This window comes from Oncorhynchus gorbuscha, linkage group LG10, assembly GCF_021184085.1.
Source record: "Oncorhynchus gorbuscha isolate QuinsamMale2020 ecotype Even-year linkage group LG10, OgorEven_v1.0, whole genome shotgun sequence".
Lineage (NCBI taxonomy): Eukaryota > Metazoa > Chordata > Actinopteri > Salmoniformes > Salmonidae > Oncorhynchus > Oncorhynchus gorbuscha.
The window spans coordinates 8,355,829-8,369,132 of record NC_060182.1 but is presented as its reverse complement, the minus strand read 5'-3'; the positions used below and the strand labels follow the sequence as shown (position 1 = coordinate 8,369,132).

Below are 13,304 nucleotides of genomic sequence, written 5' to 3'. Positions count from 1 at the left end.
ATATTTTAGGGTATGGACAGCTCTGCTACCACCAAATGAATTACCAACATTTTGATACTGAGCCATTCGCTGCTCTACAGTCATATCTGACTAAGATCATGAGTGTCAGAAGGGCTTCAACCTCGTCAAATATAAAACGAGAGATTATTACACAGAAAAATAACGTTCCTTGCGTTTTGTCGAAGTTTAGTGACGAGAAGTAGCTAAATGCTCTCATGCCTCGTCATTGAGCAGAGCGGAGCCAGTTTTGCAATATGGATACTCAGCCGCCATGAGCAGTGACCGGTGCAGCTAATGGATTTACTAACGGAGTAGATTTATATCTGGTTTCGTGCGAGTCTCATAGTTCAAACACCCAGCTAGATAGTGTGCACTAGATTGAATTGATGCGGAATGGTTTATCAATAGACAACACAAGGCGTCGCCCACTCACCTCCACACAAGCGTTCTATAATATAGAAAGGACTTTTATTTTGACAGGTTGATAACGTTGCTGTTGCTGCACGGTCGGTGGATTGAGGGTATGTGGAAAGTAGGAATGTCGGAGGAGGTTGGAAAAGCGTTACAAGCTGTGGTAGACAGGGTAAATCAAGCCGCCGCACGTCGACCCAAGGTAAATCCAGTTCAACATTATCTTGGGAAGAACCGGTGTATGTACTTTAGATTGTCATGTCGTGAGAAATTGTATTTTCATTTAAGTGTCGAGGGTCGGTGGACCTGTTATGCAAGGAAAACCACCAACCTTTGAATTGAGAAAGCACACCAGAACATTCACATCACATTTTGATACGTGCTGATTATTTTACTGCAAACTATTTAAAGGCGCGCACTGCATGCAACCCGTTTGCGCGTGGAGGGTTCTAGAGGGTCTGCTGCTTTTATAATTTTGATTTAAACGTTAACAATGTTTTGTAAACGTTGCAAAACATTTCTTCATTCAACTTCCGTTCACTCCTGATCGTAAGGAATGACCGTTTTGATTGGTTCAGTTGAGACCATCCCACCACCATTCGAAAACAGTAGGTATACTAGAAGTTGATAGACTCCTTCCAAAATTAAAATTGATGTATCAGACCACACATACACATAAATTAGATGGAGCAACTGTCAATTCCAGCCAGGGTTAATTAAATTCATCAGGCAAATTCACTGCTGCACAATTTTAGTATTTTTTTTTTAATTTCACCTTTTATTTAACCAGGTTGACTTTGTTGAGAACAAGTTCTCATTTACAACTGTGACCTGGCCAAGATAAAGCAGTGCAGCACAAACAACACAGTTACACATGGAATAGTCAAACATACAGTATATATACAGTGTGTGCAAATGAGGTAGGATACTGGAGGTGAGGCAATAAATAGGCCATAGTGGTGAAATAATTACAATATAGCAATTAAACACTGGAGTGATAGATGTGCAGAAGATGAGTGTTAAAGTAGAGATAAGGGGGTGCAAAGGAACAAAAATAAATAAATAGGTATCAGTATGGGGATGAGGTAGTTGGATGGGCTGTTTACAGATGGGCTATGTACAGGTGCAGTGATCTGTGAGTTGCTCTGACAGCTGGTGCTTAAAGCTAGTGAGGGAGAGATCCTGCTTCAGTGGTTTTTACAGTTCGCTCCAGTCATTGGCAGCAGAGAACTGGAAGGAAAGACGACCGAAGGAGGAATTGGCTTTGGGGGTGACAAGTGAAATATACCTGCTGGAGCTCGTGCTGCTATGGTGACCAGTGAGCTGAGATAAGGCGGGGCTTTACTTAGCAAAGACTTAAAGATGACCTGGAGCCAGTGGGTTTGGCGACAAATATGAAGCGAGGGCCAGCCAACGAGAGCATACAGGTTGCAGTGGTGGGTAGTATATGGGGCTTTGGTGACAAAACGGATGGCACTGTGATAGACTGCATCCAATTTACTGAGTAGGGTGTTGGAGCCTATTTTGTAAATGACATCGCCGAAGTCAAAGATCGATAGGTTAGTCAGTATTAGTGAAGGATGCTTTGTTGTGAAATAGGAAGCTGATTCGAGATTTAATTTTGGATTGGCGATGCTTAATGTGAGTCTGGAAGGAGAGTTTACAGTTTAACCAGACACCTAGGTATTTGTAGTTGTCCACATATTCCACAAGTCAGAACCGTCCAGAGTAGTGATGCTGGTCGGGTGGGCAGGTGTGGGCAGTGATTGGTTAAAGAGCATGCATTTAGTTTTACTTGTATTTAAGAGCAGTTGGAGGCCACAGAAGGAGAGTTGTATGGCATTGAAGCTCGTCTGGAGGTCAGTTAACATAGTGTCCAAAGAAAGGCCAGAAGTATACAGGATGGTGTCGACTGCGTAGAGGTGGATCAGAGAATCACCAGCAGCAAGAGCGACATCATTAATGTATACAGAGAAAAGAGTCAGCCCGAGGATTGAACCCTGTGGCACCCCCATAGAGACTGCCAGAGGTCCGGACAACAGGCCCTCCGATTCACTGAACTCTGTCTGAGAAGTAGTTGGTGAACCAGGTGAGGCAGTCATTTGAGAAACCAAGGCTGTTGAGTCTGCCGATGTCAATCACCGCATTCTCAGAGTCGAATGCCTTGGCCAGGTCGATGAATACAGCTGCACAGTATTGTCTCTTATCGATGCCGGTTATGATATCGTTTAGGACCTTGAGCGTGGCTGAGGTGCAGCCATGACCAGCTCAGAAACCAGATTTCATAGCGGAGAAGGTACGGTGGGATTCGAAATGGTCGGTGATCTGTTTAACTTGGCTTTCGAAGACCTTAGAAAGGCAGAGTAGGATAGATATAGGACTGTATCAGTTTGGGTCTAGAGTATCTCCCCCTTTTGGAAGAGGGGGGTGACCGTGGCAACTTTCCAATGTTTGGGGATCTCAGATGATACGAAAGAGAGGTTGAACAGGCTAGTAACAGGGGTTGCAACAATGTTGGTTGCAGCAATTTTGGCATGCTTGTTTAAGATGGTGAGGAAAGCACTTTTAAAGAATAACCAGGTATCCTCTACTGACGGAATGAGGTCAATGTCCTTCCAGGATATGCGGGCCAGGTTGATTAGAAAGGCCTGCTCGCTGAAGTGTTTATAAAAATATATATACCTGGGACACGTCAAGACGAGGACAAAAAGACGTCTGACTGCTACGCCATCTTGGACAAACAATGAAACACAATACAGTGTAGACCGACAAAGACGACCCTTTCAGATTCCTGTCATCTTGATTGTAAGGAAATGCCAGCATGCTAAAATAAGTGCATTTGGACAGCATATCTTGGTTGTGTTCAGGAAGGCACAATGTTTTACACGTTACCAGTACAGCTAACACAATATAGTTTTCTACATGACCGAGGCATTCCTGTTCTGTATTGTCCCCCAATATGTCTTCCTGAATGAGCCTCAGATGTCGGCTGGGTTCATATAACACATTTATTTGCAATATATTTTTTTCCTTTTGTTTCCCTCTGCTCTCCCACCCAAGACGTTGCCCGCGGTGCCGCCCCGCCTGGTAGCTGTAAGTAAGACGAAACCACCTGACATGGTGATCGAGGCGTACCGAAAAGGACATCGCAACTTTGGTGAAAACTATGTGAGTGTTATACTGAGTATTATACACTGGTCCTCTAGCTTAGTTAGTAGAACATGGTCCTCTGTAGTTCAGTCAGTAGAACATGGTCCTCTGTAGTTCAGTTAGTAGAACATGGTCCTCTGTAGTTCAGTTAGTAGAACATGGTCCTCTGTAGTTCAGTTAGTAGAACATGGTCCTCTGTAGTTCAGTTAGTAGAACATGGTCCTCTGTAGTTCAGTTAGTAGAACATGGTCCTCTGTAGTTCAGTTAGTAGAACATGGTCCTCTGTAGTTCAGTTAGTAGAACATGGTCCTCTGTAGTTCAGTTAGTAGAACATGGTCCTTTGTAGTTCAGTTAGTAGAACATGGTCCTCTGTAGTTCAGTTAGTAGAACATGGTCCTCTGTAGTTCAGTTTGTAGAACATGGTCCTCTGTAGTTAGTAGAACACGGTCCTCTGTAGTTCAGTCAGTAGAACATGGTCCTCTGTAGTTCAGTCAGTAGAACATGGTCCTCTGTAGTTCAGTCAGTAGAACATGGTCCTCTGTATTTCAGTTAGTAGAACATGGTCCTCTGTAGTTCAGTCAGTAGAACATGGTCCTCTGTATTTCAGTTAGGAGAACATGGTCCTCTGTAGTTCAGTCAGTAGAACATGGTCCTCTGTAGTTCAGTTAGTAGAACATGGTCCTCTGTAGTTCAGTTAGTAGAACATGGTCCTCTGTAGTTCAGTTAGTAGAACATGGTCCTCTGTAGTTCAGTTAGTAGAACATGGTCCTCTGTAGTTCAGTTAGTAGAACATGGTCCTCTGTAGTTCAGTTAGTAGAACATGGTCCTCTGTAGTTCAGTTAGTAGAACATGGTCCTCTGTAGTTCAGTTAGTAGAACATGGTCCTCTGTAGTTCAGTTAGTAGAACATGGTCCTCTGTAGTTCAGTTAGTAGAACATGGTCCTTTGTAGTTCAGTTAGTAGAACATGGTCCTCTGTAGTTCAGTTAGTAGAACATGGTCCTCTGTAGTTCAGTTTGTAGAACATGGTCCTCTGTAGTTAGTAGAACACGGTCCTCTGTAGTTCAGTCAGTAGAACATGGTCCTCTGTAGTTCAGTCAGTAGAACATGGTCCTCTGTAGTTCAGTCAGTAGAACATGGTCCTCTGTATTTCAGTTAGTAGAACATGGTCCTCTGTAGTTCAGTCAGTAGAACATGGTCCTCTGTATTTCAGTTAGGAGAACATGGTCCTCTGTAGTTCAGTCAGTAGAACATGGTCCTCTGTAGTTAGTAGAACACGGTCCTCTGTAGTTCAGTCAGTAGAACATGGTCCTCTGTAGTTCAGTCAGTAGAACATGGTCCTCTGTAGTTCAGTCAGTAGAACATGGTCCTCTGTATTTCAGTTAGTAGAACATGGTCCTCTGTAGTTCAGTCAGTAGAACATGGTCCTCTGTAGTTCAGTCAGTAGAACATGGTCCTCTGTATTTCAGTTAGTAGAACATGGTCCTCTGTAGTTCAGTCAGTAGAACATGGTCCTCTGTATTTCAGTTAGGAGAACATGGTCCTCTGTAGTTCAGTTTGTAGAACATGGTCCTCTGTAGTTAGTAGAACACAGTCCTCTGTAGTTCAGTCAGTAGAACATGGTCCTCTGTAGTTCAGTCAGTAGAACATGGTCCTCTGTAGTTCAGTCAGTAGAACATGGTCCTCTGTATTTCAGTTAGTAGAACATGGTCCTCTGTAGTTCAGTCAGTAGAACATGGTCCTCTGTATTTCAGTTAGGAGAACATGGTCCTCTGTAGTTCAGTCAGTAGAACATGGTCCTCTGTAGTTCAGTTAGGAGAACATGGTCCTCTGTAGTTCAGTTAGGAGAACATGGTCCTCTGTAGTTCAGTTAATAGAACATGGTCCTTTGTAGTTCCGTTAGTAGAACATGGTCCTCTGTAGTTCAGTTAGGAGAACATGGTCCTCTGTAGTTCAGTCAGTAGAACATGGTCCTCTGTAGTTCAGTTAGTAGAACATGGTCCTCTGTAGTTCAGTTAGTAGAACATGGTCCTCTGTAGTTCAGTTAGGAGAACATGGTCCTCTGTAGTTCAGTTAGGAGAACATGGTCCTCTGTAGTTCAGTCAGTAGAACATGGTCCTCTGTAGTTCAGTCAGTAGAACATGGTCCTCTGTAGTTCAGTCAGTAGAACATGGTTCTCTGTAGTTCAGTCAGTAGAACATGGTCCTCTGTAGTTCAGTCAGTAGAACATGGTCCTCTGTAATTCAGTCAGTAGAACATGGTCCTCTGTAGTTCAGTCAGTAGAACATGGTCCTCTGTAGTTCAGTCAGTAGAACATGGTCCTCTGTAGTTCAGTCAGTAGAACATGGTCCTCTGTAGTTCAGTCAGTAGAACATGGTCCTCTGTAGTTCAGTCAGTAGAACATGGTCCTCTGTAGTTCAGTTAGTAGAACATGGTCCTCTGTAGATCAGTTAGTAGAACATGGTCCTCTGTAGTTCAGTCAGTAGAACATGGTCCTCTGTAGTTCAGTTAGTAGAACATGGTCCTCTGTAGTTCAGTTAGTAGAACATGGTCCTCTGTAGTTAAAATCAAATGTATTTATATAGCCCCTCGTACATCAGCTGATATCTCAGTGCTGTACAGAAACCCAGCCTAAAACCCCAAACAGCAAGCAATGCAGGTGTAGAAGCACGGTGGCTCAGAAAACTCCCTAGAAAGGCCAAAACCTAGGAAGAAACCTAGAGAGGAACCAGGCTTTGTGGGGTGGCCAGTCCTCTTCTGGCTGTGCCAGGTGGAGATTATAACAGAACTTGGCCTAAATGTTCATATATGACCAGCATGGTCAAATAATAATAATCACAGGCAGAACAGTTGAAACTGGAGCAGCAGCACGGCCAGGTGGACTGGGGACAGCAAGGAGTCATTATGCCCGGTAGTCCTGAGGCATGGTCCTAGGGCTCAGGTCCTCCGAGAGAGAGAATTAGAGAGAGCATACTTAAATTCACACAGGACACCGGATAGGACAGGAGAAGTACTCCAGATATAACAAACTGACCCTAGCCCCCCGACACAAACTCCTGCAGCATAAATACTGGAGGCTGAGACAGGAGGGGTCAGGAGACACTGTGGCCCCATCCGATGACACCCCCGGACAGGGCCAAACAGGAAGGCTATAGTTCAGTTAGTAGAACATGGACCTCTGTAGTTCGTAGAACATGGTCCTCTGTAGCTCAGTTTGTAGAACATGGTCCTCTGTAGTTCAGCTAGTAGGACATGGTCCTCTGTAGTTCAGCTAGTAGGACACGGTCCTCTGTAGTTCAGTTAGTAGAACACAGTCCTCTGTAGTTCAGTTAGTAGGACATGGTCCTCTGTAGTTCAGCAAATAGAGCATGGTCCTCTGTAGTTCAGTTACAGATCCATACAGCTATGGATGCTTTCATCCATCGACACCACACTTCTGCAACACTTTCCCGAGTTACGCTTACACACAGGTGGTCGGTGGATGCTTCATAGCTAATTAGCACAGGTGGTTGCCTCTTGTCTTCCCTCCTTTTTCCATAAACAAACACTGTCACATGGATATATGGTTGTTTGGGAACATTAACCCTATCATGGTGTGTATCAATGTAACCTTTTCTTGTTTTTTAGAAAGTAAATTGTTGATTTGAACGATAAAATCCTTATGCTTCCAAAACCATACCGCTTGCGACCCGTGTTAATTTTCAGATTGAGTGTCGGGGGCTCCGAAACAAAAATCCCCCCTACAGAAGACTTCTTTGTCCAATGAGAGTTGTGTGATGTAATGGAACTGAGAGTTGGGATCAAAGTCCTCTGTAGCTCAGTCGGTTGAGAATGTTGCTTTGTAATGCCAGGATGGTGGTTTTGATTCCCGGGACCACCTGTACGTATAATCAATGCACGCATGATAGTGAATCGCTTTGGATAATAAAAATCGGATAAATTGCATACGTTATATACAGTGGGGAGAACAAGCATGTGATACACTGCAGATTTTGCAGGTTTTCCTACTTACACAACATGTAGAGGTCTGTAATTTTTTATCGTAGGTACACTTCAACTGTGAGAGACGGAATCTAGGTTCCGTCTCTCACAGTTGAAGTGATAAATATAGCTTTCCTATGATAAAAATTACAGACCTCTACATGCTTTGTAAGTAGGAAAACCTGCAAAATCAGGCAGTGTATCAAATACTTGTTCTCCCCGCTGTGCATGATGGGAACATGATGTACAGTTCCACATAAAACCTTTATTAGTAGTGTGAAGACATTTGCGGCTTGACTTTTTATTTTTGTCCCTTTCACCTCTCACTTTTAGGTGAATGAACTTGTGGATAAAGCTTCAAATCCTCAGGTGTGTTGAAAGGTTTAAGTCATATTATTCTTTACCATATGTAATGTGTCTATCCAGCAACCGATAAAAAAATATATATTTCTGTCCTAACCTAGATTTTAGAATCTTGCCCAGATATCGAGTGGCATTTCATTGGCCATTTACAGAAGAATAATGTCAACAAACTTTTGGGTAAGTAGAATGTCCCTGCCCCGACGTGCAACATTCTATGCCTCCATATCTCTAAAGCTTTTAACATCAACTTGCATGTCTTCCTATACCCAGCGGTCCTAGTCAAAAAGAAAGCTTTTTTCGAACACCATTCTGTAGTAGCCTTTAGTAACACTGGTATATCTTAACTCTGCCCACAGGTGTACCAAACCTGTCCATGGTGGAGACAGTGGACTCTGTCAAGTTGGCCGACAAGGTAAACAGCTCCTGGCTGCGGTTGAGAACAGCTAGTACGCAGACGTTAAAGATCATGGTTCAGATCAACACCAGTGGGGAGGAAAGTAAGTGTTCACACCAGGGGTTGGAACCCCAACATTTTTTTTCCCCAAATCGTTTTGTTCTGAACAGAACCATCATTGTTTTGTTGTTGTTACGTTACACTGTCCCGACCAGAAAAATAAGGTTCTGAACCGGTTCGAACCGCTAAAAAAGTACCACTTTATATCTTTCCTTTCTGTTCCTTTTTAAACCTCTGAAATATACATTTATTTTTACATTAAGCTCGTTATTAAATTACCAATCAGTGCGGATAGAGCAGCTTTCTGTGGAGTGGCTAAGCGATTTAATCTGCATAGGAAGTCCGTTATGAGCAAATTTTGCAGCGAAATCATGGTTTAATCCTATTGAAAGACAAACACACACTGTGCTGCCAGTCACCGTGTAGGGAGGCACGAGATGCATCAGGAATGTTGAGGATGGAGGAAGCTTGCCTTGAAGTGCTGGGCATCTTGTTATGACATGCATTATTGGAATTAGGCCCGCAGAGTTATAGCTACGGAGCAGTGGCTTCTTTGAAGGAACTTTGAATGTCTTTGAACTACCGAGTTGATTTAACGTTGGACCAGAGCTAGCTAGCTAACAAGCTTGTGTGTGCAGAGCGGCACCAGAATTTAAAATAAAACATTTACCTTTTTTTTGTAGTTAAGAAATCCAATGTGAAACATGGTAACTATAGTATCAAATAGCATTGAAAAAGTCAATTCATTCTTCTCTAATTTAACATCTCTCCCTAATTTCTGAATGACACTTTGTCAGTAGGCTACAGTAACCTATGTTTACATGGGGAGGGGCAGGTAGCATATACACCGACCGACTGGAAAAGATTTCCAACTGGCAGGCAGATGCTGGAATAAGTTTCTGTTTTGACAGAAATTAATTGATAATTAATTGATAACGCCTTTGTTGCGTTTTTTTTGTGGGACTGGAATAAAATGCTTGGAACGTGAAATTACGTTACTAATCGGTTCCCATGCTTTTAAAATTATGGTTCTGTTCCGGAACAGCATAGCTCACTTTCGTTTTCGGATCGGGTTCTGTTCCTCAAATAATTTTGTTATTTTCTGGTTTTTGGTTCTGTTTCATGAACCGGTTTCAACCCTTGGTTCACACACACGCAGGTTGGTATTTATTGAGGTGACTCATGTACTGGAGGAAGCACTGCAGAGGTCACTAGCTGGCACATCCGCAATGTCATAAAATCTGCTTTTTAAATTTAATCCAAACCCTGACCATAAAATAAGACCAAAAAGCTCATTTTTGTTTTTAATATTTTATCCAACATATATATCTAGACAATTTTGACTTTGCAGCTGGCCCATCTAGTAGAAATCACTCAGTTCTGTCTCAAGGGCAACAATCATGAAGTCAACCTGATTCACAGACAGATTCAACTACTGTTCCACACGGTGTACAAAACATTAAGAACACCATCCGAATATTGAGTCCCCCGCCCCCATTATGCCCTCAGAAGAGCCTCAATCCGTCGGGGCAGGGACTCTACAAGGTGTTGAACGCGTTCCACAGGGATGCTGGCCCATGTTGACTCCAATGCTTCCCACAGTTGTTAAGTTGTCCGAATGTCCTTTGGGTGGTGGACCATTCTTTATACACACGGGAAATTGTTGAGTGTGAAAAACCCAGCAGCGTTGCAGTTCTTGACACAAACTGGTGCGTCTGTACCTACTACCATAACCAAAGGCAGTTACACTTTTATTCTTGCCCATTCACCCTCTGAATGGCACACAGACACAATCCACGTCTCAAGGCTTAAATATCCTTCTTTAACCTATCTCCTCCCCTTCATCTACACTGATTTGAAGTGGATTTAACAATTGACATCAATAAGGGATTATAGCTTTCACCTGGATTGGCCTTGGTCAGTCAAAGTCATGGAAATAGCAGGTGTTCTTAATGTTTTGTACACTGTGTACATTACCTCTAGGTAAACATGGACTGCCTCCTGGTGAGACCGTGACCACAGTGAAACACATTTTATCCAAATGCTCTGCCCTACACTTCTCCGGACTCATGACCATTGGTCGCTATGGTTACGACCTAGCTGATGGCCCTAACCCGGATTTTCAGGTATTTGACTGTTATGATTACCCTAATGTTTTATGTTAAGGCTTTTGGTAAACATCTATAGGTGTGTGTGTGTGTTAAGTCTGCTGCGCATCACCAACCAGGCTTTGCTGAGTCGGCGACAGGAAGTGTGTGCCAGTCTACAGCTGCCGCTTGAAAATGTGGAGCTTAGTATGGGCATGTCCACTGACTTCGAACACGCGGTAAATTCCACTGTTCCAGCCTTCTTAATGGCTAATACAATATGTTCTTAACATACTGAATTATCAAATATTGATTAGTCTACCCATTTGCAACTCGAATGCTCATGCTGTTTGTATAAGTTATAACCTTCTGAGGTATATCTCCTCTTCCATTTCCTCCTTTTAGATTGAGGTGGGTTCAACCAACGTGCGAGTGGGTAGTACTATTTTTGGTAACAGGGATTATCCCAACACTCCCACTCCCAGTCCAGAGAGAAAGTCAAAGGTTCCTACAGAAGAGGCAGCTAAGAAGATGGAGCGTCTCACTGTGACAGAACAGTGATGTTTCTCCTCCCTACACTCACAACAGGCTGAAAAGGATTTAGTATTTTATGAGATTGTCTGGGGGGGGGAAAACAACAGCAGGTTTCCACAGTATGTCTTTATGATGTCTTTGGTTGATGTAGTAGTTTTCTACAGAGCCCATTCATTTATTTGAGCATTTTGGGATGACGTTCGATCTTTTAAGTTGACATTAGACATAGATTCTCATTAATCAATTGATGCTATAGGATATAAGAAGTTCCCTACCTCACATCTTGATCTTGTGCCAACCCTAGATTCAATAGATACCGTTTTACACCATTACGGAAATCGAGATAATTTGGAGAGTCAAGCAGAGGTCGGCTCTCTCGACTCCCCCTTATCATGACGTATGGTATGAGTCAATTAAATTGTTTTGTATGATGTCAGATATTTGATGTTTTTATAATTGATAAACCAAATTAGGAAACGGCAGGTAAGAAATGATTCATACCATATGTTTACATTGCCACTATCTCATTTTGTGTGATGTCAGTGATTCTTCTGGTCTGAATTATTATTTGTTGGTGCAGTAAAAATATTTAAGAATGAACCTATGCAAAGAGGAAATAGTTTTAGTTTGTTTCTGTTATGAGATCTTCTATCCTATAGTTATTATGGAACAATAATGCTGTAGTTACCATCAATGTAAAACTAAATTCATAACTAAGGATGATAATAAACACATTCAGTGAATTGTATTGCAAAACATTCACTTAAACAAGATACAGGGTTAAATTGATACTGAGGAAGGTGACAAGCAATAAAATATTTATTGAAAATAACTGTTCAGGGAATGCTACATAAACAGACCACAGATGGGAATCACACATCCTGTTCACGGAATGCTACATAAACAGACCACAGATGGGAATCACACATCCTGTTCAGGGAATGCTACATAAACAGACCACAGATGGGATCACACATCCTGTTCAGGGAATGCTACATAAACAGACCACAGATGGGATCACACATCCTGTTCAGGGAATGCTACATAAACAGACCACAGATGGGATCACACATCCTGTTCAGGGAATGCTACATAAACAGACCACAGATGGGAATCACACATCCTGTTCAGGGAATGCTACATAAACAGATGGGAATCAAAAACTTTTTCCATTTTTATTGAGTACATTGAAATGACAGCCAACCAAAAGTAAACAACCTTAATAATGACAAATTAAAACCTTGTGACTTTATCCCTTGTCATAACACTACAGTAGTTGTATTCACATCTTACTGATATCTAGCTTGTAACCTAAACCCTTGTTCAGTTCTGAATAACTCCAGGGTATTTTATCATGGGCATTCATTTCCACAACATTCAAATTGAATCTGCACCTAATTTAATTAGTTGGTCTTTAAAAAATATTTTTTTTAAACGGGGCTGTTTGGACCTCTGGAAATATAAATGATGTCATATTTTCTGGAATGATACTGCTCTTCAACAGAAGGTAAGGTTGTGGATGCCATTCTACTTGTGAACTGGTGTTTGGGCACGAACAGGTTAGTCATTAAGATATCCCAATTATTATCTACGTTACAATCATGTTAGTAGACTAAAACACAATATAGTCCAAATAAATACAAGTGTTTTAAACCAAAAGTATACAGTTTTCAGAAAGACCCAGATCTACAAAATACTAGTAATGTGGATCTGACTGCTTAGTTCAAAGTGACACAAAAATGTAATGTTTACTTTTGCCACTGCTTATATGTACAGTCCAACAAAGTTTTATACAACAACTACACAGCAGTAGACCTAATACAACAAAATGGACACAGGTGCTGCTTACTCCTTAACACAATAATTAAAATCACTGAATAATAATGGACAATACACAAAACGCACCGGATGGCATCAATTCATTTGCTTCCCAGGGTTAAAAAGGGCAATCTGCAGTCGTTACATTTTTAGATTTACAAATTAATATGTACCCATTGATTCTTGAATAACTTACAAATGCCTCATGAGCTTAGTTCAACTGTTGTACCTCATCATCAGAACCTAAAATAAAATCTTGTTTTACTTCATTGTTTATAAACAAAGTAAATGTAAACAATTTTGATCTCAAAGTTGGTCAGTCCTTGAATTTATAGCTTTGACTAAAAATGTGAGTGTGGTTAAATTTCTCCAGCCCTATCCTTCAGCTGCAGATTGCCCATTTAAAAGGGCAACTCCACCACTTCTCAACCTCATTTATCTCCAGCATAATACCATTGTTGACATATGTGAAATGGCACATTGGTTTATTTAAAAAATTAAGTGAAGT

The 13,304-nt window shown here is 41.7% G+C and overlaps 1 protein-coding gene across 1 annotated transcript; it reads left to right on the top strand.

Moving 5' to 3' along the window:
- Positions 1 to 18: 18 nt before the first annotated feature.
- LOC124045498 (pyridoxal phosphate homeostasis protein-like) lies at positions 19 to 11,721 on the top strand. Its single transcript, XM_046364829.1, has 8 exons — positions 19 to 613; positions 3,472 to 3,579; positions 7,874 to 7,909; positions 8,005 to 8,080; positions 8,260 to 8,400; positions 10,341 to 10,483; positions 10,585 to 10,683; positions 10,850 to 11,721. Exons 1-8 carry the CDS (start codon positions 524 to 526, stop codon positions 11,003 to 11,005), a joined length of 849 nt encoding a protein of 282 aa, XP_046220785.1. The 5' UTR covers positions 19 to 523; the 3' UTR covers positions 11,006 to 11,721.
- The last annotated feature ends 1,583 nt before the right edge of the window (positions 11,722 to 13,304 follow it).

Bases quoted from the DNA above. Each gene is read 5' to 3' on its own strand.
- LOC124045498 (XM_046364829.1), top strand. From the start codon at position 524: ATGTGGAAAGTAGGAATGTCGGAGGAGGTTGGAAAAGCGTTACAAGCT. The intron at 7,910-8,004 runs GTGTGTTGAAAG...GTCCTAACCTAG, and splicing joins ATAAAGCTTCAAATCCTCAG to ATTTTAGAATCTTGCCCAGA. The intron at 8,081-8,259 runs GTAAGTAGAATG...CTCTGCCCACAG, and splicing joins TAATGTCAACAAACTTTTGG to GTGTACCAAACCTGTCCATG.